We start from the raw sequence: 22,837 nt of genomic DNA, 5'->3' as shown, positions 1-22,837 counted from the left end.
AACAATTGTATGAGCAGCACTTTCGCACTGTGCCATTACAAGCACCATCTGCCCGTTTAGTCACTTACTTGCAAGAACCAATTTCAGTGCTTGGATGTTTACCTGCAACAGTGTCTAAATATGGCATTACCTGCCCTGCACATTTCTTCATTGTTGACAATGGCACAGCCTTGTTAGGCATGGACCTGATTAAGGGACTCCAGCTTCGATTTGACGGAAACACTGTGCTGCCGCCACCACAATCCGCTTCAGTTTGTGCCCTCTCCACTCCTCCGTCACAGCGTACTGCATTGGGCTGTGTAAAAAACTTTACACACAAGGTAAACATTTCTGACTCTGTTCCTCCTGTCAGACACAAATTGCGTCGCTTACCTTTTTCTGTCAGAGATGCTGTTTCCGCCGAACTGGAACGACTCTTGCATGCTGGTGTAATTGAAAGAATTGACTCCTCTCCATGGGTTTCACCAATTGTTGTGGTCCAAAAGAAAACAGGGGGCATCCGCATGTGTGTGGATCTGCGAGGGCCCAACAAGGCAGTTATAGTAGACAGCTACCCATTGCCACACATGGAGGAGATGATGACATTACTGCAAGGTGCAACTGTATTTTCAACTATCGACTTAGAAAGTGCATATCATCAGGTACCTCTTCATGACGACAGCCGGGACCTAACCGCATTCATTACGCACGAGGGCCTCTTCAGGTTCCGCAGGGTACCTTATGGTTTGGCATCCGCTCCATCTGCATTCCAAAAGATGATGGTTGTCATTCTAAAAGGACTCCAGAACGTTGCGAACTATCTAGATGACATCATCGTGTGGGGACGCTCACTACAGGAGCATGATCAAGCACTAGAGAATGTGCTGCAACGTCTCAAAGATGCTGGGTTGGTGTTGAATGAGTCTAAATGTCAATTCAGAAAAAAGAGCTTGAAGTTTTTAGGACATATGGTGACATCACAGGGTATTCAGCTGGATCAGGAACATCTCTCTGCAATAATCAATGCACCTGCGCCATCAGATGCTGTTCAGTTACGTTCCCTGCTGGGTCTTCTCTCATGGTACAACAAGTTCATTCCTAATTTCGCTTCCGTAGTGATGCCTCTGCGTGCTTGCCTGAGAGATGAGAGTGGATTTCATTGGTCCGATGAAGCTCAACAAAGCTTAGCTGAAGTCAAAAAGCTTCTTGTAAACAGTCCTGCTCTTGCACTGTTTGACCCGGGGCTGCCAGTGGTCATTTCTACTGATGCGTCTGCCTACGGACTAGGTGGTGTCTTTGCACAAATAAGCACTGATGGTCAAGAACGTACTGTCGCTTTTGCATCCAGAACACTCACCCCAGCTGAACAAAAATACTCCACTGTCGAAAAGGAGGCTCTGGCATGCGTTTGGGCAGTGGAGAAGTGGCGGACATACCTGTGGGGTCGCAAATTTACTCTGCGGACTGACCATCAAGCCTTGACGACGTTACTGACCACAAAAGGGACTGATAGAGCTGGCATGCGCATAGCTCGGTGGGCTGCTCGGTTGCTCTGTTTTAATTACACTGTTGAGTATCGTGCTGGATCTCAAAATTACACTGCAGACTGTTTGTCCCGCCTGCCCTTGCCTCTGACTTCGGATGCTGAGCCAGATACAGAGCCCGAATTTGTTGCTTTCCTGTCCACTGGTCCGACTGCCATATCTCAGGATGAATTTGCTGCTGCCTCTGCTAGTTGTTCGGAACTCTCTGCACTTCGCACACAAATTACCCGTGGATGGCCTCCATCTTCTGCTGCTCTGGATCCTGTTCTACGCCCATATTACAAACTGAGACATGAGTTCAGTGTGCAAGCTGATTTTGTGTTTAGAGGGTCTAGACTGGTGGTACCTGGAGAACTTCGTGAGTCACTGATTCGCATTGCACATGAAGGCCACCAGGGGATTGTAAGAACAAAGCAACGCCTGCGTGACATGTATTGGTGGCCCAGAATGGACACACTTGTGGAACAAAAGATTACCGCTTGTCAGTTATGTCTTTCCCTGGACAAAACTGCGAAAACCTCTGCTGTGCCCCTCCAGCCTGTTCCGTTACCATCTGCACCTTGGGAAAAGCTGGGAATAGACATTGTGGGTCCTTTCGAGACTGCTGTCTGGGACTGTCGATACGCTCTGACACTCACTGACTACTATAGTAAATGGCCTGAGGTAGCCTTTACTGCATCTATTGCAACAAAACAGGTGATTGCTTTTCTTACCTCCGTCTTCAGCAGACATGGGAACCCGACCACTCTGGTGAGTGATAATGGGCCTCAGTTTACTTCGCCAGAGTTCGCGGCTTTCCTGAAAAACAGAGATATTAAGCACATTCGCACATCAGTGTATCATCCGGCTGCGAATGGAGCTATTGAACGCTTCCACAGAGTTCTGAAAAGTACAATTCAATCAGCAATCCTACAATCAGCACCATGGAAAGAAACAGTAACTGACTTCCTGCAAATCTATCGTGCTACACCTCATGCTGTGACAGGTGTTTCCCCCTTTGAATTGCTTCATGGGAGGAAAATGCGTACTCGCCTCAATGTTCTGAAACCCTCACCTTCTGGCCGTGAATCTAAAGAGCTGCAGAAACGCGTTTCAGCACGTCAGGATGTCATGAAATCTCGTTTCGATAACAAGCATCGAGTGCATCATTCTTCTTTCCGAAAAGGGGATAAAGTGCGTATAAAAAAGTCAGTGCATGTACCAAAAGGACACCCACGATTCACTCCTCCAGTTGAGGTTAGAGAAAAAGTTGGTCCTTACACCTACCTCTTGGATGATGGAAAGAAGTGGCATGCATCGTGTCTTGCATCTGTGCCGACTAATGCAACAGATAATAGACTGACCACAAATGCAGGAAACCTGATTCCTTCTCAAGTTCCACTGTCTGGAAACTCAGTGTCTTCTGATGCTTGTTCACGTGGGACACGTCAAAGACGTGAGCCAGGTTGGCTAAAGGACTATGTTTATTAGTCTCAGAAATTGACATGGACTTTTGCACACATTACACACGCATAAATATTCAAGGACTGAATAGCAGTTGAGTAGTTTTGTTCACATTGTTTAAATGCACCTTTGTATTCATGTAATGTGTTGCTTAGTGTATTCTTATACTTGTGAAATTGTTGATACATTACGGGTTGGATTTTCTTTGTTTATATTTCATGTCAATTGTTGGCTACAGGAAGAATTCATTTAACTAAGAAGGGAAAATGTGATATCCTTACGTTAATAATCCACTAGGTGGCACTCAAGCGCCTTAGCTGAGAGATATGTGCTGTAGTAAAAGAGTGAAGAAGGAGAGTGAACACTGTGCTTGTGCTTACATGTGCTTGCATGTTATTCTGCTTGTACATCAGTTATTAAAAAGTTTATTGAGAGAATTCTACTAGCTTGTGCTTCTTGTCATGAAGACATAACACGTAGCAGTCTTACCTCAACGGTTTTACATCAAACTGCGACTTTCTTTACTTTAAAATGTATGTTTTAAATTGACAAACATCATATGTGTAATTCAGGGCACAATTCAAACGAGATCAAAATATTTGTTGTCTCTCGCCATTGACTACCATATAATATTTTTCCGAAAAAAGGTCCCATGGTGGTTGACCGGAAGGGGATGGCCAATTAATAATTGGTCACTTGATATTTATGTCTGATTGATACTTAAAGTCAGTAGATCCTGTGAGTCTGTACTGTGACAGGTGAGGATGATATGATGGCTGAGCAAGTTACATCAAGATCAAAAAGCTCCATGTACTACGTATATACCTCATTGGATCATTGGAAGTTTTACATACACAGCAAGAAAAAAGTATATATATATATATATATATATATATATATGTATAATTAAATACCTATTTATCCCCCATCTGCTGTGATGGTAAACATAAAATGTTGTTTCTCTTTTCTCTCCACCAATAAATTTACCCACAAACTATATCTATAGTGATGAAATTTATTTTTTCATCTTTCATCCTCCCCTCCCGCACCCTTTCTCCACCTCTTTTCCATTTTTTTCACTTCTCCTCTCATTTGCTCTCTCCATCTCCCAGTTTGTGGTGCTGGAAGGACCATTAAGCACTGGCAGATCTATTAATTAGTGTCCTGCACTTCAAGGGGGGGCATATAAAACTGCACGCTCGTGAGAGTCTTTTCATTTGAATTTCCTCTTTCCTTCTCTTTATATTATGCCAAAGATACATCAACAGCCCAACAACCCTTAGACTGAACTAATTACTCAGCTTTTTGGTCTAATTACTCAGACCAAGAGACCAAAGAGAAAAAGGCACCAGAATATATTAATTCATAAAAACAAACTTTAGAGGAAAATAGAAAATATTGAGATCAGAGCAAAAAAAAAAAAAAATGCACGCAGTTGTGTTTGACTTACTCGGGCCAAAGCATTTTCATTTTGGGGGCTTTTGCTTTTATATTATATGAAAGTATAGCAAAAGTACAAGATTAAGGATAATATATGGGCCGGGGAATGGGACATGAAGCAGGTCATGCCTCCATTTTTGCAAAACTCCAAAAATGTAACTATAAATACAATTTACTGAAGTTTCCAGCTGAAATCAACATAGTGGCAGTAAAAACCAACAACTTTGATTACTTTTCGCAAAATTATGATTACAAGGGGCATTTTTTTTAAAATATCAATTAAAAAAAATTACTTAGAACATAAGTGAACATACAGATCACCCATAGTGCATGATTTGTAAACTAATAAATTTGCCACACATATTCAGCTCCATATGTATAGATATTTTGATGTAGTAAACTTGCTTGGTAGCTCACCTGGTACAGCATTGCACCCATGTCCTTTGTAACACAAGTCATGATGAAAAAGCTTTTGTTAACACTATTGGTTTAGGTATAGAGTAGGAATTAGCGTAGGTGGCATGTCAGTTTCAAATGCAATCGAGCATTAATATTTTAGCGCCACTCACCTTACAACATTACAACAAAAAAGTTTCAACAAAACTAACAACTAAAAAAATGTGTTCACATCTGTTACCGATTAAAAAGAGCACCACTCATAGGACATTTCACTTTGAAACCTGCTAGAAGTATGTAATATAATTTTGCATAAATTTAGCCATAGGCACGTTGAACCTGTGTTGCACATGTCACAAGCAGATGATCAGTCCCCTACACCATAGCAGTTACGGAGCCATGATGTGTATAGGGCCTTTCGCACCAGGTAGTTCTAGAAACTTAGTTCTAGGCACTAGCAAACAAAGTAGTTCCCCAAGAACTAAATGTTCCCCCAGAACCATTTTCCTGGTTGCATACCGCCAGTAGTAACTCAGTGTTCCCATTCTCCATCTTTATTTTACAATCGGTCTTTGTCAAGTGACGTCACACTCGCATTATGGGCGTAGCCGCCATTTGTAAGGTATCGATGCTGAGGTATTCTGTTGTTGGAGAATAGTTTTTTTTCATTCTTTTTTTCAAAAAAAACCATCCTTAACATGAAACTATCATCATCATCAATACAGCAAACCTATCTTTGCTGTTACTAACTTTACAGGATTTATTTACATTCCTACCGAAGGATACAATAACTTGGTGAAATGTCCACGGGCTTTAAGAGATGTATAGTTTTTAAATTGTTCACTGGTAACGTGATATGCACTTATACCATAAACAAGATAGTTGACAATGCTCAAATATGAGAATGAGAAAGCAATGCGGGATCAGCACTCATATATGGATCTATGTTCTGAATAGATGACAATTTCTCGGTACCTGCCATATTTATTGAGTTTATTGCAGTACGGCATTTTCTCAGTTTTCTTGTGCTCCTGCAGATTTGCGAGTTATTTACTTGTTATCCCTACTTTCGTAATCTCTTCAATGCTCAGTCAGTAGCGATACCTAAAAAATGGCGCCGCGGTGACGTCACACACAACAAACCCACGTGTCTGACAAAGACCGATCTGTTTCACAGTCTTGTCTAATATGTTATTAGATAGAATTGTTATACAAAGTAAGTAGACAGTATATGAAAAAGTATTAGCGTTTGCAGTGTGGTTGTTGCCAAATGTTGCTAGCTGAGCACAAACACATAATCATGGTTTGCTTGGTTCCCTAAAAGTCGCGTCAGATTTTCTTCTTAGTGTTGAAGAAGAAAGAGCTATAGAGCTATCAGATGGAGTTTTGGTTCCTTGCCATTGTCGCCTTGCTTTTGGCTTGCTTAGTTGGGGTTATTTAATATTTAATATTTAACAATATTATTGATCTGTGTTGTACTACTTTCATGTTATCACTGTGAAGCTGCTTTGATACAATCTGTATTGTGAAAAGCGCTATATAAATAAATTTGACTTGACTTGACTAGTGTAAAGGTTGAGAGGTCCATCTATCACCGTTTTCCATGTTCGAGATTAGTTAGTTAGTGGAGTAAATATATTAGCTATGATCTGTGTGTGTACACAGCTTTTTTTTTAAATGGAGAATGAATGGTGTTTCGGCTAATCAGCGCACACTTGCGTCACAGGTAGTTCCTACTGTGGTGGGTTAGACCCTACTCTGAATTAGGAGCTAATTTAGTTCCTCAAAAGGTGTCCAGTTCCTGTGGTGTGAATACGCCAAAAAGCAGGCACTTCCGCCAATAGTTCTAGGAACTATGAGTAGGTTCCTTCGGCGCGAAAGCCCTTCATGTGGAGTTTGAGTCTTGTGTCCTTATCCTATTCTCTCTATCATTTCCCGTACTCTTTCTACAGTAATAATAAAAAAAGAAAACATAAGTGAGCTCATGTAAAGATTGTTACTTAAAATTAAACACCGTCAATACTTAACGGTGTGTAAAAAATAAACATTCTGTTGTCAGTCATTTACTCAAGTCTTTACAAACCTGTATGTCCTTCTTTCTTCAGCAAACAAAAAAGAAGATATGTTGCTATACAATGTTGTCCAATGTTGTTTTGGACCCCACTTACTTTCATTGTCATTTCATGGACAAAAACTGCTGAAACGTTCTTCAAAAAGTAAATGATGTAAATGATGACATTGTGCCTTTAAATATAATCTTTATCCAAAAAGCTATGGAAATAACATTGTCTCAAATAAAGCATTTAAAATTGTGTGTGCGCGTGTGTTATACATGCTGAGAGCCGCGACTCTTTGCTCCAGAGGAGCTCACCAATAAATGCCTCCCTGCCAGTCAGGCTCATTTAATACTGCATGCACTGCTAAATACCTCCCCCATCACTCTGTCTCAGTTCCACACACACATAGTGCAGTTTACAGGCACTTCTAGGAGACAATGCGTACAAGCTGAGGGGAAAATAGAGGAAGGGAGATAGAGGGAATGGAAGAGAGAAAGAGCATCTGAGAGGAAATACTATTATGTAAATGTGGCTGCGGGTTGGGGTGAAATTATTTTGGTGTCGCGCGATTAGGGGCCTCATCTGTTATTGATGTGCGCGAAGAGGAGAGCCATTACAGAGGGGCTGTGTCAAAAACGACCCCCGAGAAAACCGTGACCCCAGAGAGAAATTGTGAGAACAAGGAATACAGTTGAAATGGAAGTTTCAGTAAGGCTGTGCGCTTGTTATTTAGTCAAAATCAATTAAAGTTTTTTTTTTTTTTTGGTATTTCTCTTACCCTTTTTTTCTTCTTTTCATCTCAATTTATTTTACAAACTCCATTCCTTGTTGACAGCCATTTTTACCAACCTTATCCTCTCTCTACGTCTGGCCTCGCTCCAATCTCTGCCCCAGCTGTGGTGTATGTGTGCCACGTCTATATGTGAAATGCGTGTGTGTGTGTGTGTGTTTATGCATCATGGTCGCTGATGGGTTGCGTAGCTTCAGAATTGACAACATTTACAGGCTAAAATGAGAATCATCCATCTTCACTAGGCTGCTGTCAGAGGTAGGGCCAAACTTCATAATCCCCAATTACTAGCGCTAACCTTCCCATCTACATACACACATGATGAGGGGGTGGGTGCGAGCTGCATAAATAGAGAGGAAATGCCTATCTCAGACTGAATGACTGAAACAGAGAGAAATAGACAGTGGGAAGGAGTCAGGGATGAAAAGAGAGAGAGAGAGAGAGAGGAAGTGGACGGCCTGAGCTGTGATTGGTAAGGTCACAGTCTACTGCCCTCGCCGTGGTGATGAGCACTGAGGTGTTTAAGGGGTCACTGGGATACACACATACATTCATACACAAACATAAACAAACATCCTGCTTAACCTGTGTATTAGATAAGAATTTGACAATTGTCTCTTAGGTCATTTAGAGGAAACTCCCACTCCCTATTGAAAAGAAATACAGGAATATTTGTTACATCACAATTGATGAAAGCAATGAATTGTGGTTTAGTGAAGAAAACTTTGACTTTTTTTTTTTTCCTGAAGAGAAAGACTGCAAATTTTAAACGTGTTTAAAGCCACAACCTTGAAATCAAAGTATGTGGTACAAGTATTTTGTCTTTTGATCCCAAATGGAATCAGTTCTGAAAAAGATTATTTCCAATAGTATAAGAGCACAGACTGTACGGTAACAGCAGGGGCAGGTGTATCATCAGGATTTTGTTGAAGTTTAATTCACACCTAATCAGGGTTATTAATAACCTCCTCCTGCACTAAAACAGAAGCGACATCCACTTTCCAAACTCTGCCATCAAACCACATCCACACCTGAGTGACAAACCCCATTACCACCAATGGAGATAAATCGCTGTGGGTGTGGGGTGGGACAGAGATCATTGTAAGTAATTGGTCATGAAAGCACACAAGCGGGGTCAGTCTGAGGTCGGCCACATACATCACCTGAATCTGTGCCACCTCTACTCATTAGTGTTGACTATGTACCTGTGTGTTATTATATTTTGGATACACATGCAAACAGTGAGCAGAACAGATGAGGGTTAACATACAAAGTAAATGCATGAAGTTGATTTTCTTCCAATATAGCCATCTAATGAAATCTGTTTCCATAGACGTCTGATTACTCGGCTATGGCATCTCTGGCTGGTGGATTGGAGGAGATGAAGAACAGCTTGGCCAATCAGACAGGAGCAGAGTTGGGTTCCACTGTTGCGGGACCTCAATCGTATCCACTAGTGTCCGGTAAGCAAACTATATAAAATAAAAACTTCTTTCCAGATGTTTGCAACCCATCCCAGTCAGCATGTGACCAACCTTTACAGTTTATTTCGATTGCTAACGACAGTGAGCACAACTGGAGCTACATGAGAAAAACTCTAACTACAGTCTGCACTACCAACCGTCAACATTTTCAGTCACCTGAATGTTGAAATATCATCGCGAAACAAACTTCAACAATGGTTCAACCTTGATCCATGATGTTGATTTACATGTGACTAAATGTTGAAATGCCAGCATGACTGCTGGCAAAATGAGCTTTCAATAAAACTTGGCTGCGTATACAATAGATAGGTGGAAACCTTTTGGAAATCATTGCTACTTGAAAAATAGGTTCAAATAGGCTACCTTTTGCCAAATAGGTAGAAAACAATGCTCATAATTCACTGGGCAAGTTGCCATCCAAGGTCACTCCCACCAGTCTGCTATGGATACGCTTACCATAGTCAAATACCAACTTGCTTTAGTAGGAAATACCTCTTAGCAAACTTTTAGTAATGATGGTACCAACTTGTATTGTTCCCAGGTCCAAGAATTCAAAGAGTAAATGTTTACTTTTGGTTACCACCAGTAAACAAGTAAATATTGTTCATTTACACATACTACCGACATTGTAACAATACAAAGCGGGTTGAAAATCTGGGAAGTTGCACTTTCAGACAGGGCATACATCAGATTTGATCATTTCTATAACTAGTAGTAGTAACTACAAGTAATTAATGTTTATGCACATCTATAGCTGTGTTTAGAGGATAAATAAAAATAAATGTCATTTGAATGCATTCAACAAGCAAACCAGGTAAGGCTTAAATTTATCAAAACATGTTTTATACTTAACAATTCATTAAAAAAGTGAGACTTTTTTTATTTAATTAATTAATTTGATTTGTCCAATAACATCCAACAGTACACTTACTGTACATGCATCATGGAGTAATGACAATTCCCACAATAGTGTCATTTTCACCACATCTCAAATTATGAGCAAATTACGTAATAGCATTCTGTGATGGAAATTACTTTTGCATTTCAAAATAAGACCAATTTGCACAATTAAATAATAATTTCACACAATTTGCATAATTTGACTTGAGTTTGAGTTTAAGTTCAGGATAAGGGTACAACATTAAAATCTATATATAAAAAGAACTTGTCAAAGGTATGGTACAGCATTTCTCTAAAGCAGTGTTTACTGTAAAAAGTATTTTCAAGATTTGTTATCGCAACATTTTTTCTTTTGTCGAATCAACTTAAATAATTTATTTAGTTGAGATAACTTATTATTTTGAGTTTCTGATGATTAAATTGATCTCCTTCATTGTATTAACTCCAGTTAAATCAACTTAAAATTTTAAGGCAACCAGGTTACTTTTTTAAGTTAAACCAACAATATATATATTTTACAGTGTATGACCTTTTTTATAGCAAACAGAAAAGTAAAATAAAAACCAACCTCATTCCTTCCAGTAAGAGCTAACAGCTGAAGTGCTGATCTGAGATCCGCAAGGCTTTCCTGTTATAATAGCTGTGTTAAACATGAAGTAGAACCACCTGATTGTGGTTCAGCTTGCTGTGGGCAGCCCAGGGGTGAGATGAGTGTTATCAGACCTGTTAAACAGTGCTCAGTGATTCAGATTCAGACTCTATTTCCTAAGGGACAGAGGGAGTGGATGGAGACCTGTAATTACTATATACACATCTCCTCCTCTCCCTTACTCGCTCACTCCATTTGGGAGTAAGGGAGCGCTAATTAAGAGCTGCTTGGACAGGAGCCCTAACGAGGGAATCATGGAATTGGGATTTGTGCACCATCTGACAAGGTAGAGCGAAACCTGTACATCTACACGGTGTGTGTGTGTGTGTGAGCGTGTGTGTAGAAGGACAGAGAGCCAGAATGGATTACAAGCAGAGCTTGTCTCATAATGGACCATGTGAAAAGACTGGATTGAGTTCCTCATGTTTGCATAATGGCGCCCCCTATTGGCAGATCACAAAAAATAAAAATGATCATTTTTTAAATCAATTTACAAATCATACAGTCATGCAAATACAATTAAATATGAATGAATGGTTGTTGCTTTTTTCTGGGTGACACAAGCCGGACTCAAACTTGCATTGACCACATTAGCACCACTGCTCAATGTGTCACAGCATGTGAACTACCCACCGGACCCAGATTTGATCTCTTTTGGACAAGAACATTTTTTTCCTGTCTACCCTCTTTCATTCTTCTCTCTTCTGACAATGTCTCTCAGAGGACGAGGCCTTGTCTGTTCTACCTCTGAATAGTCCATCTCTCTCTCTCGGTCCCTCGCTGTTGCCCTGTCCACTGACCCAGAGTGGATTAGTATCCAGACTTCACTAATGTCTTCCTGTCACCTAACATGGATAACTCCCTAACATGGCAACCAGCAGAACAGAGAGAGAGTGAGACTCTATGTAACTGTGTAAGGTCTGGGCAAGGTACATTTTCACTGGGACAAGTGGTCACATATATATTTTAAATGTTGGAAACATTTACAGTTTTGCTGCTTGCTGTTTTCGGAACAGCATGAGAAAAAGTATTTTTATTAAACAGTATGTTTGTCTTTTAATAAAAGAGTCTGTCAGTGTATGGTGCTGTTGTAATTGTGGAAGGGATTTGAAGTGCTTACACTTTTAGATTCAAAATATGTTTGCAAAATATTTAAGGATAAGGTTAGAATTATTGTGCTCCCCTTCTAATCCGCTTCGCCTATTTGACGCGCACTCGTTTATTTAAGTCTGCGTCTTTGCGAAGTTAAACATACAGTAGACTCGCTTGCTGTCTTGATAATCCTTTATGCAAAATGGAATTCTTGCATGAATTTTAAACATTTACAGTTCTGTACACACTATATTCGTTCGATACAACTACGTACCAAACAGAAAGACCCATAACAAAAAAAAAAATTGGTAAGAATACGTGTACCATTACACCCCCAATAAGCAATATCACTGCAATTTCAATTTTCAAGTTTGTATTGGTAGATATTGCAAGTTTGTCTGTTTTGGTTAGGTACATTAAAATAGTTTCAAATGTTAAAAGCAGAAGAACTAAACATGTGCAACTCTGAGCAACACAGTAGGTGGTATTTCGTTTTTGTTCCCATTTGTAAACGAACCTGGCTGGATTCATGAAAATCTTTTTAAGAGAGAAGTTAAGAAATTCTACAATGTAAAAAAAAATATTTTCATGATTTGTAATCACAACATTTTTTCTTTTGTCAAATCAACTTAGATCATTTATGTAGTTCAGATAACATAATATTTTGAGTTTCTAGTGATTAAATTAATCTCCATTGTATTAACTCAATTTTTCCATTTCAATGAACTTAAAATTTTAAGGCTACCAGGTTTCTTATTTTTTTAAGATAAACCAAAAATATTTTTTTTACAGTGTAAGAAGTTTGTCAGAATGTTCCTGATTTTATTTTAATCTTAACAAGAAAATGACTTTGGTGTTAAGTACCTCTTATTTGTGTTATTTAAAAAATCCTTGATATTCGAAACAGACCAATAAATTCAGTAAACAACATCTTTCATTTAAGAAATTAAGACAATAATATTCTAACTTTAAGAGGTTATTTACAATAATTGATTTAAAGAGTCTTTTTTTGAGAAAACAAAATATTCTTTTATATGAACTATTCTTGAGTTCTTTTCTTAAATGGCTGATAAGAATAATTTTAATAATGTTTTGTGAATCCAGCCCCTGTTGAGTGAATGATTCAATGACTTATTCATAAAGACAGCTCCCTTGTGTCATTCTTGAATGAATTAGCGCTTTTGAACAATCGGTAGACTCAACTCGTAAAGACAGTCACTTGCAGCAACCCACCGACGTAATGATGTAACCAGCAGAAAGAGGTATAACTGAAAAACTGTTTGTTTCAGTGCTGTTGGAACTCTGCTTGAGCAATCAGATTCGAGGACCGGAATCGTCTTTTTTAACATATTTTAAAAATGTATATGTTTTCTTGACTGTTATATCATTTTCAACTTCACATACCTGCAAACATAGAAACAGTCACTGAACAATGAGTTTATTTTATCCAAAGGTCACACAAAAATGGGTATTTGAAATATTTCTCTGTCCACACTTTTCACCTCTTCCCATCCTAATGCTCCTTTTCCTCCAGTTATTCTCCACCTTGCCTCAATCGCTCTTATTCATTCTCTCATCTTCTCTATCATGTTTTTTAAGCTCTGATAAAGTATTCCCTCCTCTGATTCTGTTCTCGCCTCCCTCCACCTCACAGGCCCTACAGCGGCTTAAATGGTGGCGTGTTGAAGAGGATGGATGAACTGAGGGTGATGGTGTTTATTATGATGAATGGGCTGCAGTCTACAGATCAGCACCATGTGCAGACTGAGAGATGATTCACTCTGACAGCCATGTCATGTAGCCTAATACAGTTATACATCCATACAACAGAAAGAGAGAGAGAGAGAGAGAGAGAAAGAGAGAGAGAGAGAGAATTAAATTTAGAAACTGCCCAGTGATCTTTGTAAAATGGACAAGTTAAATCTCTTGTTAATATTTTCAATAATACATCCTTGTTTGTTTTTTAATTAACTCTAATCAATTGTCTTAGTCTATAGTGACTGTTGCCACATGTGAGTCAGTTACCTGTGCCTAAAGAGCTTCATTTTTTACCTTTCAATTTCAATGACGTGATTCTCTCTTTTTATTTCCTCTCAGGCCTGAGGGTGACACAGGACATGTATTTTTTTTACACTAACAGTAGAGACAACCAGACCCTGTCATACATCAGTGTATAATTATACCAGAGACACTATTACTGGGGCAAAGGCAGATTTGTGATGTGACATAAAATGAGATGGCTGTATTAATCAGAATGGTTATACAGGATGTTGCTAGTTTACCAAGCTCATGAGATGTCACTTATCAGATTTAATAAGCTACAGCATAGATCCAAGTTTCATTGGCTTTGAAATGTGAACACTTGCGGCTTTTAAATTACACTAGTCTTTAATTGAAACTTTATTAATAAGAAAAATGGTCATAAATGTATGCACACTTCTAAAAATGCTCCAAAGAGTGCTGTAACACTCCAACCTGAGTGTTCCTCAGGTTATATTAATACGCCAATTTGTGGCGAAAAGTGGCGTGTTTATGAGTGAGCCATTAAATATAATTTATTCAACAGATTCATTCAAAACGCCAGATTCATTTAGGAACATCATTACTGTGTCAGAGACTGACAACTGTCACTTCGGGTTAGGCTTCATTTGGAAATTGTTCATTTGCGGAACAAAAATTCACAAAGTAACGAAGTATATTTCAATATTAACTTTTAGTTTTTTGTACTGTTGCGTAAAAGCAATATCATACTCATACTTTTGGTCGGAAATTAAAACAAGAACCTTCGTTCCATGATGACAGGCCTTTGTTGTTTTCAAATGTTTTATGTATTTATTTATAATGAAAAAAAATTATTTAATGTTGATTCCACATAGAAACTCATTGTAGGATATTTATCAGAATCTCTGTTTGTTACAGTATAGTAAGTCTGACCTCACGTCATCGGTTTCATTTCCAAACGTTCTATTACACCTCAAAAACAAACAGTGCTTATATAATAAAATATTGACCCTGTAGACTGTTTTTTGCTTGTTTGTTTTTTTAAAAGCGGAGCTTAAAGGTGTGCTATTGTGCTAATAAATGTCTGTTGATATAGTATTTTACAGTAAAACGGAGTAGAGGCTTGGACCTTAAAAAAAGTATTCCTTTGCGTCACAACTAACAGGCGGATAAAAAGGTTAAGGACTTGTTAACTGAACAATTACAGGAGAAATTGCTTCATAAAAGGTTGTGGTGATTGGAATGACTCACTGACAAGTTAGATCAATAAACTTTTCCCTATGGAGTTGATGCTAATCATGCTAGAAATGCTCTTTTTTTCTATATTTACAGGTCGTGACCTGGCCAGCACCACGCTCCCTGGTTACCCTCCTCATGTTCCTCCAACTGGGCAGGGTAGTTACTCCACACCCTCCCTCACAGGGATGGTACCTGGTGAGTCTCAACCAATTACTATTACTAACCACATAAGCTATTTACGGTTTGCTTAAAACAGTAATATATCAGAAATAATAGTAAATATCATTACAATTTTAAATAACAGTTTTCTATTTTAATATATTTTAAAATGCAAGTTATTCCTGTGCATGTTCCACATCATTACTCTAGTTTTCAGTGTCACATGATCCTTCAGAAATCAATGCTGATTTGGTGCTCAGAAATGATCGGTACTCAGTTATTAATCATGACGAAAATGGTCGATGTTAAAAACAGTTTAATCTTTTTTTGTGGAAAACATTTTTTTTGGAATTTTTGATGAAAGAAAATTGAAAAGAACAGCATTTATGTGAAAAAAAAAAAGAATTTAAATTTGAAGCATCCTTGCTGAATAAAATATCAATTTTACTTACCGCAAAGTTTTGAAAGGTAGTGCATATCAGGATTTCCACAAAAATATATCAAGCAACAAAAACGTTAATTATTGAACTGTTAGTTTTTGTGAGCACCAAATCAGATCATGTGACACTGAAGACTGGAGTAATTATGCATTTCAAAATATATTCAAATAGAAAACAATTATTTTAAATTTTAATAATCTTTCAAAATAATACTTTTTTATTGTATAAATGATCAAATAAATTTAGCCTTGGAGAGCATAAGAGACTCTTAAAGGAGAACTCCGGCGAACAATGAACCTTTGGTCTAATAAAACATCGGTACATAGTCAACCGTTCTCTGAGATTTGTTTTCATGATAATCGAATGTAAAGAGTTTTATCTCTAAAAACTGTTTAGCTTATAACGCTAGTAATGGGGGCATTGACTAAGTAAAAAGAAATCGCTAGTTTATACCACTAACAAGGCTCAAAATAGCCCCACACTAACGCAGTAACATAATGAGGCTCCATACATGCAAAACGAAGCATTGAGAACTTTGTAAGTGTACAGACCGTTTAATAAGAAGATACTTTATGAAGACAGTTCACTTCGCGTATACAGACGGCGCCATCTTAAAAAATAGTCTCGATAAGTCAATCCCTGAACGCCGATCATACAGTTCAGAAGTTCGCTGAACTTCATACAGTTCAGATCACTCAGCACGACGTTCGTGGTTTGACTTATCGAGACTATTTTTTAAGATGGCTCCATTAACAAATCTTAATTATTCCAAACTTCTGATTGTAGTGTACAGACAGAGAAGTTTTTCCCATCATAGTGGATTGAGGCATATTGCTGAAGAAGGGATTGATGACAAAACTAATAGATAGCTAATTTTCATACATGTGCCACCCTCATTCTTTCTCTCTCACCCTCTCTCGCTCTTCCTGCTGTAGTCACTCTCCCAATACCCCCTCTTCACCTCTGCTTTATTTCAGTTGAGGTCCCAGTGGGAGGGGGTCTTGTCTTTGCCACTTCCTGTCTCCCCCCATCTGCCAGGTTGACAGCACTCCCAGGGGGTTTTGGGATGGAGAAGGGTGGGGGTGTTGTTGGGTGGTTGGCAGAGTGTGGGGCGGGTGGACTAGCTTTGAGTCTTCAGCAGGAGTGGCTGGACTATTAGACCCCAGTCACACAGCTGTCCCTTCTCAACATCAGTAATTTGTTTTTAATGAGAATCATCGCTGACCCTTGACTAATTCATTCATTCTCCTGGAGACTCCCTCGGCCTCCTTTCTTTTAGCTATTTTTTTAATCCACATGCCACTTCAGAATCACAGAAATACACACGGATTTTCTCATTATTGGATATTCATATTCACAAACACAAATGGCTTTGAATACCGTTTACATGGATGCATGTAGCTTTAAATAATACTAACTTGAACAAATGTTTTCTTCATCCGACATGATTTGAAATTAAATGAAAAATACGCATCTATTTCTTATTAAAATAAAAAAAATATATATTTTTGTTATGTTTTTTTTAATGGTTAAAGGGATAGTTCACTTTGAAATTAATTTTTCATATGTTTTAGCTTACCTCAAGGGCATCCAAGATGTAGGTGTTTTTCAATTCTGAAATTTTCAATTCTGACATTTTTCGGTCAAACCGGTGTTGTCTGTCAGTCATATAATGCAGGTTTAGTGGGTCCATCTCAAAGAGCGTGCACAGAGAAGTCAAAATTAAACATGATTTAATGACTCGTGAATGTAAGTACACATTGATGGCCTAAGACACGAAACGAGCGGTTTGTGTGAGAAAACGAACAGTATTTATATAGTTTTTACCTCGTATAATCACAGTCACGACCAAGAACCATGCCCGACGTTTTGCCGGAAGCGTCGACGTCACTCATTGTTTACACAGAGATTTCAGAAGTTTTACCTTTCACTGTGAAGATCTAAACATATTTAGATATACAGGAAATCGCAATAGAAGACGATTTAGGTCTATCTAAATATGTTTAGTGAAAGGTAAAACTTCTCCGTGTAAATATTGAATGACAGACGCAAGCGATTACTTCCGGAGGAACATTAAACATGATTCAGTTGGGCATTGCACAACTGATTCAGATCACCTGGATGTGAATGTGATTACACGAGGTAAAAACGATATAAATACTGTTCGTTTTCTCACACAAACCGCTCGTTTCGTGTCTTAGGCCATCAATGTGTACTTACATTTACAAGTCATTAAATCATGTTTAATTTTGACTTCTCTGTGCATGTTCTTTGACGTGGACCCCCTAAACCTCCATTATATGACTGACAGACAACAACGGTTTGACCGAAAAATGTCAAAATTGAAAATACTGTGGAAACAAAGTCACCTACATCTTGGATGCCCTTGAGGTAAAACATATCAAAAATTATTTTCAAAGTGAACTATCCCTTTAAGGGCTATAGTCAATTGTAAATGGTTTTGGTGTTGTCATTGGAACACATTTAACAATTTTGAATCGTATTTTTGGGTTGATCCATTTAGTCATTGATGAATAGAGAATTGTAGTCGAAATTGCTTGACACCCTGCAGTATTTCAAGGCTGCGCCCCCTCTGGAGTACACATTTTTTTAGCTGCATGCATCATTGAGGCTGCCTCATTTCAGAAAAAATAACCATTACAATCTAAAGTACGAAATAAATTACAGCAATTTATGGCTCATTAGGAATGACAATCAATTTTATAATGGCCACTTTCGTGAAATGAAACATCCTCGATGACGAATGCACCAACAGATGCAGTATTGCAGTAAAGTTGCAGTATTGGCTGCTAAATGATCTTTTAAAACAGTCAGAAATAATTAAATATATTAAACATTTTTATCTTAAAGGGACATTGTTTTATAGCTAAATTTAACTTATTAATTCTTTCGCCACCAGCGTTAAAAAAAAAAAAAAAAAAAAGTTGCCAGCCACCACCAGCATTGTTGGCCATTTTCACAAAAGTTTCATGGCCACCACAATATTTTGTTGTATGAATATCTGAATTTGAACATAATATCTGAACATGAATTTGAATATCTACCCTAAACCCATTAAACCCTCTGCTTAAAAAAAAAAAAATACAAAAACAAACATGTTTTATTCTAGCTTCTTGCATTACTTTATCAACTCTTGAATGTGGGTATAGTTCAATAAAAAAATGTTTTGAGCAAAAAAGAAAATTGTTTTTGTCAAAAGATTACATCTGGATCGGATTCAGAATGATTATCAAAACATATAGATTGAGTAGGTCAAGTCCATCAACGCCCCCCAAGCTTGCCAAGTCTTATAGCGTGTCCTGGGTCAACATTTCACACAGTAACATTAATCAGTTTTGATTTACAGTATATGGTGTTTAATGTTGATGATCGATCGCATTATTTTACATATGCATATGCTTACATATTATATGGTTTGCATCTGCTGCTTTTTATTAGTAGATTCAGAAGAAGCATAATAACGCCCCCTACCATATAACAGTGAAAATACAGAAAGGCATAAATTTCCGTCAACGGTGGGGAAAGAGTTAAAAGAACTATCTTTTGAAGAGTGCCTTTACTTTAAGAGCACATGGTGGTTGTTGTGCACATGTGACAGTATCAGAGCTTTTTACATAAAAAATATGATAGATAATCATTTCTTGCTAAAAGTTGTGCAACCTTTAGTAATGTTACTTTATAAATGTCACTGGTATCTAAATTAACTTGCATACTAACATAAACTGTTTCATTTACTTAAGAGTTTTATTTTTTTGAAGAAAAAACAAAAAAATGCCTTATCACATTAGCTAGAATGCATCTGTGCATATCTTTAAGATAACTTCCATCCTTACAAATAATGCAAATTCACTACTGCACACGACTGCGGACCACGGTAGAGTTGAGGGAGCACAGAGCCAAGGCAGAACTGAAGTGCTGACGGTCCGCGGTGGAGACCTGGGACCCACCTTACAGAGCCGTGCTAGTGGTAAAGAGAGGGAGAGCTTAAAGGAGTCGTCAACCTGTTTATTTGGAGCAGACTGAGGATTGCAAGTTCAGGGGTGCGAATAACGGTAAAAAATCAATGAGCTCCTTGACTGGATCAGGTGTGGATTGTCTCAACACCACCATCTCTGGGGTTGATCTGACGATGGGCTCCGGCCACGGGATGGACATTGCATCTAGCTCTGGCTTTGGAATGAATGAGATTGCTGACTCTACAGTAGCTCCATGGATGCAGGTGGCTCAAGCCCATGGTCCATAGCTAGCACTGGCTTGGGCTCCGGTTCCTTGGTAAGTTCAGGCATTGTCGCTGGGTCCAGGGCAGAAGATCGTCCTTGAGTTCCATGGCTCTCCGGGCTAGCAGGACCAGGCAAGGAGATGGCTTCTGGTGATGGTACAGGCGTGCAGGAGTCTAAGTTGATGGTGTCATCAACAACTTACACTGTGAAGGAGGATCCACACACCCATGTCATCCAACCCACTCCAAATTATGAACATCAGAGCCTCATCATCCCACCGTGCCTCATGGTACAAATCCAGGATCCCCTCTGCTATCCCCTCCAAAAGAACAACCGTTTTGGAATGGAGAATCCATATTATAATACTCTTTTTGATGGTTGGTCATTCTGTCACAGCTCTGTGGCAATCAAACACGAATGACTGTCTTTGTTAAGCTAACAGAACACACTGGAGAATCTCGGGAGAGAAACGACACATACAATATACTAAGGCATTGTCCACACTACGTTTTTGTTGGAAAAAAATCTTTTTCTCTGTGTTTTGGCTTTCCAATTTTCACCGAGATGGCGTTTTTGTCCTCGGAAAACTAGCCTAAGCTTTTTGAAAACGCGTTGCATTGTAGTGTGGACTGTGAAAACGGAGGTATTTGAAAACGATTACGCATGTTTAGTCATGTGACGCATTGAACCGATGGATATGCATGTTTATAGCTCTATTGTGCCTGTTATGTGCAATTCAATTTCACCCAGTGGCTAAAGATCTGTTACTCAGAAAATGTACTCACAATTGCTGTCCTGGGCCAAAACATGAGAGCGGTTGCGTTTTAGACCAAACATACAGTATTGGTGAGTGAGTGCGACCTGGAAACATCAGTGAATGGGGAGATATTTTGCTTAATAAAATGATCCTGCCAGAAGAATAGCATGAGAACTTTATTAAGTCTCTTCCATCTGTATCATCTCAGTGAGCTTTTTCTCATGCGCAGCAATTTGAATTTTTGTTTCAGTGTGGATGAGAAACTTTTATAAAATGCCTGCAAACGCTAGTGTGGACAGGGAGCATTTTGTAATGTAATTTTGTAATGAAAACAGTTTTCAAATGTATCCAGATTAATATACATATACATATATTCAGCCTAATTCGATGACCGACAAAGAACTGAACAAAACAGGGAGTATACACAAAGGCAACTAAATGAGACTAATTTGTAGCAACCAATGAAATGGACAAGGGACAAACAAGTAACACAGGCACATGAATGAAAACTTATCTTAGTGTAATATGTAAAAGAATGAAAAATAGTTTAATCACCAACTGTTCTCTTCGCAAATGTGGCTTACCAAGCTAAATTGTAAGGGATTTCAGTTCTAATAAAGCTACTCAGTAATTCAATTCTCTCTTAATGTCTCATCAAAGTGTAGGTAACATATGTGCTTGTTTATCTTCAATATCAAGTGAAAGGTAACAAGTGATATAGTGGAAAATCTCTTGTGCAAAAAGACAAATAGACTGGTATAAAAAAACAAAAGGTCTACGATGAAGGATTGTTCGCCAACCCTTGTATCAACTCCCTGAACACAACAAAACAAACCCAAGCCAAAACAACAACATGTCCCTTGTCGTATCTCCAGTCTGTCACACGGGCGTCTCTGTCGAAGCTCTCCCCGGTTGCCACAGTGACTCGTAGGGTCTTGTCGGGTCCCCTCTCTTCAGAGCAAGATCCGTAACCTTGTCTCGTATTTCCCTCCGACTGAATCCCCCATGTTTCCCCCACTTCTGACAAGCATATATGACCTTGCAACCCATCTCTCTCGCTGGGGAGACCCCATCCCTATTTTCTTCTCCGTCCATAAGTCATCCCCCTCGCTTTCCCGAGCATCTTCCCTAAACAACCTGACACGGTGTATACGCTGTGGCGCAGAGTTGACAGAGAAGAGGTAACCATGCCAACGATCCCATCCACGAGCATGCTGAAGGTTAAGAGTAGGAACAAAGCTCCAGACATGCACTTTAGATAATCCCATTTCATTTACCTTCAATTGTGTTTTTATTCTGTCTTGATGTCACATTTTAATTACTTTGAAGGCAATATTCTCACATATAATTTCATGTTCACGTATCCCTATTCTTTTGTATAAATCTTTTATTGGAGGATGAAGCATGTTACATTTGACAAGAAGTGGAATAGTTCTCCAGTTTCGTTTTTTACCTTAAGAAACAACAAAAAAAATGCTTAATAATACCCCTCCCTCCTTCCAACATAGTCATCCCACCCTTCCTGCCCCCCATCACTTATCCCTATTATTATATGTAATATACACAGTATGCGTGTGCTTTTTTATATTCATGTACACAATCCTTCTAATATGCTGATTTGGCGCTCAAGAAACATTTCTTATAATCAATGAAGGCAAAATATTTGTGGAAACTGTGATGCCTTTTTCCACGATTGTTTGATGAATAAAAAGTTCAAAAGAACATCATTTATTTAAAATTGTATTATTTTGTAACATTATATGTGTTTACCTTTTGATCAGGTTAATGTGTCAATGCTAAATAAAAGTATTTATCTATAAATAATCTTACTAAACCCTCATTTATTTCCTATTCTCAGTAGAAACAATATTAGTCTCTTAAATCAGATAACTAGTTATTTAACTCTTCAGAAACAATACAAATTGTGATGTTGCTTTAAATAAAAAGTTTTTGAATTAAAGTTCACTTAAATGTTCAACAAAGTACAGTATTTCTACAACAAAGTAGTTAGTTGTAGAAATTATGAAAACTTGCTCTCTCAATTGAAATTTATCATAAAAAGAAGCTATTTTTTTACCGGTTTCTAACATTTCTTGTTATTGTGACTTCAACAATCTAAAAAAATAAAGATTTTTCTTAGTTTGAATAACATTTAATAACCCAAAGAACCTTTTTTACATTGAAAAGTTCCCATGGACGTTATAGGTTCTTCATGGAACCATAAGT

General features: G+C 38.3%; 1 protein-coding gene across 3 annotated transcripts in view; it reads left to right on the top strand.

Moving 5' to 3' along the window:
- pax5 (paired box 5) overlaps nucleotides 1–22,837 on the top strand; it is a 60,312-nt gene that overhangs the window by 31,592 nt on the left and 5,883 nt on the right. For all 3 annotated transcript variants that reach the window (XM_089132347.1, XM_089132345.1, XM_089132346.1), the window contains exons 7-8: nucleotides 8,983–9,112; nucleotides 15,108–15,209. In XM_089132347.1, coding sequence (XP_088988473.1) covers nucleotides 8,983–9,112; nucleotides 15,108–15,209 — 232 coding nt within the window. The remainder of the gene's footprint in view (nucleotides 1–8,982; nucleotides 9,113–15,107; nucleotides 15,210–22,837) is intronic.

Source organism: Pimephales promelas, chromosome 6 (assembly GCF_988280905.1).
Source record: "Pimephales promelas chromosome 6, fPimPro1.hap1.1, whole genome shotgun sequence".
Taxonomy (NCBI): domain Eukaryota; kingdom Metazoa; phylum Chordata; class Actinopteri; order Cypriniformes; family Leuciscidae; genus Pimephales; species Pimephales promelas.
This window is presented reverse-complemented; position numbering and strand designations above follow the sequence as displayed.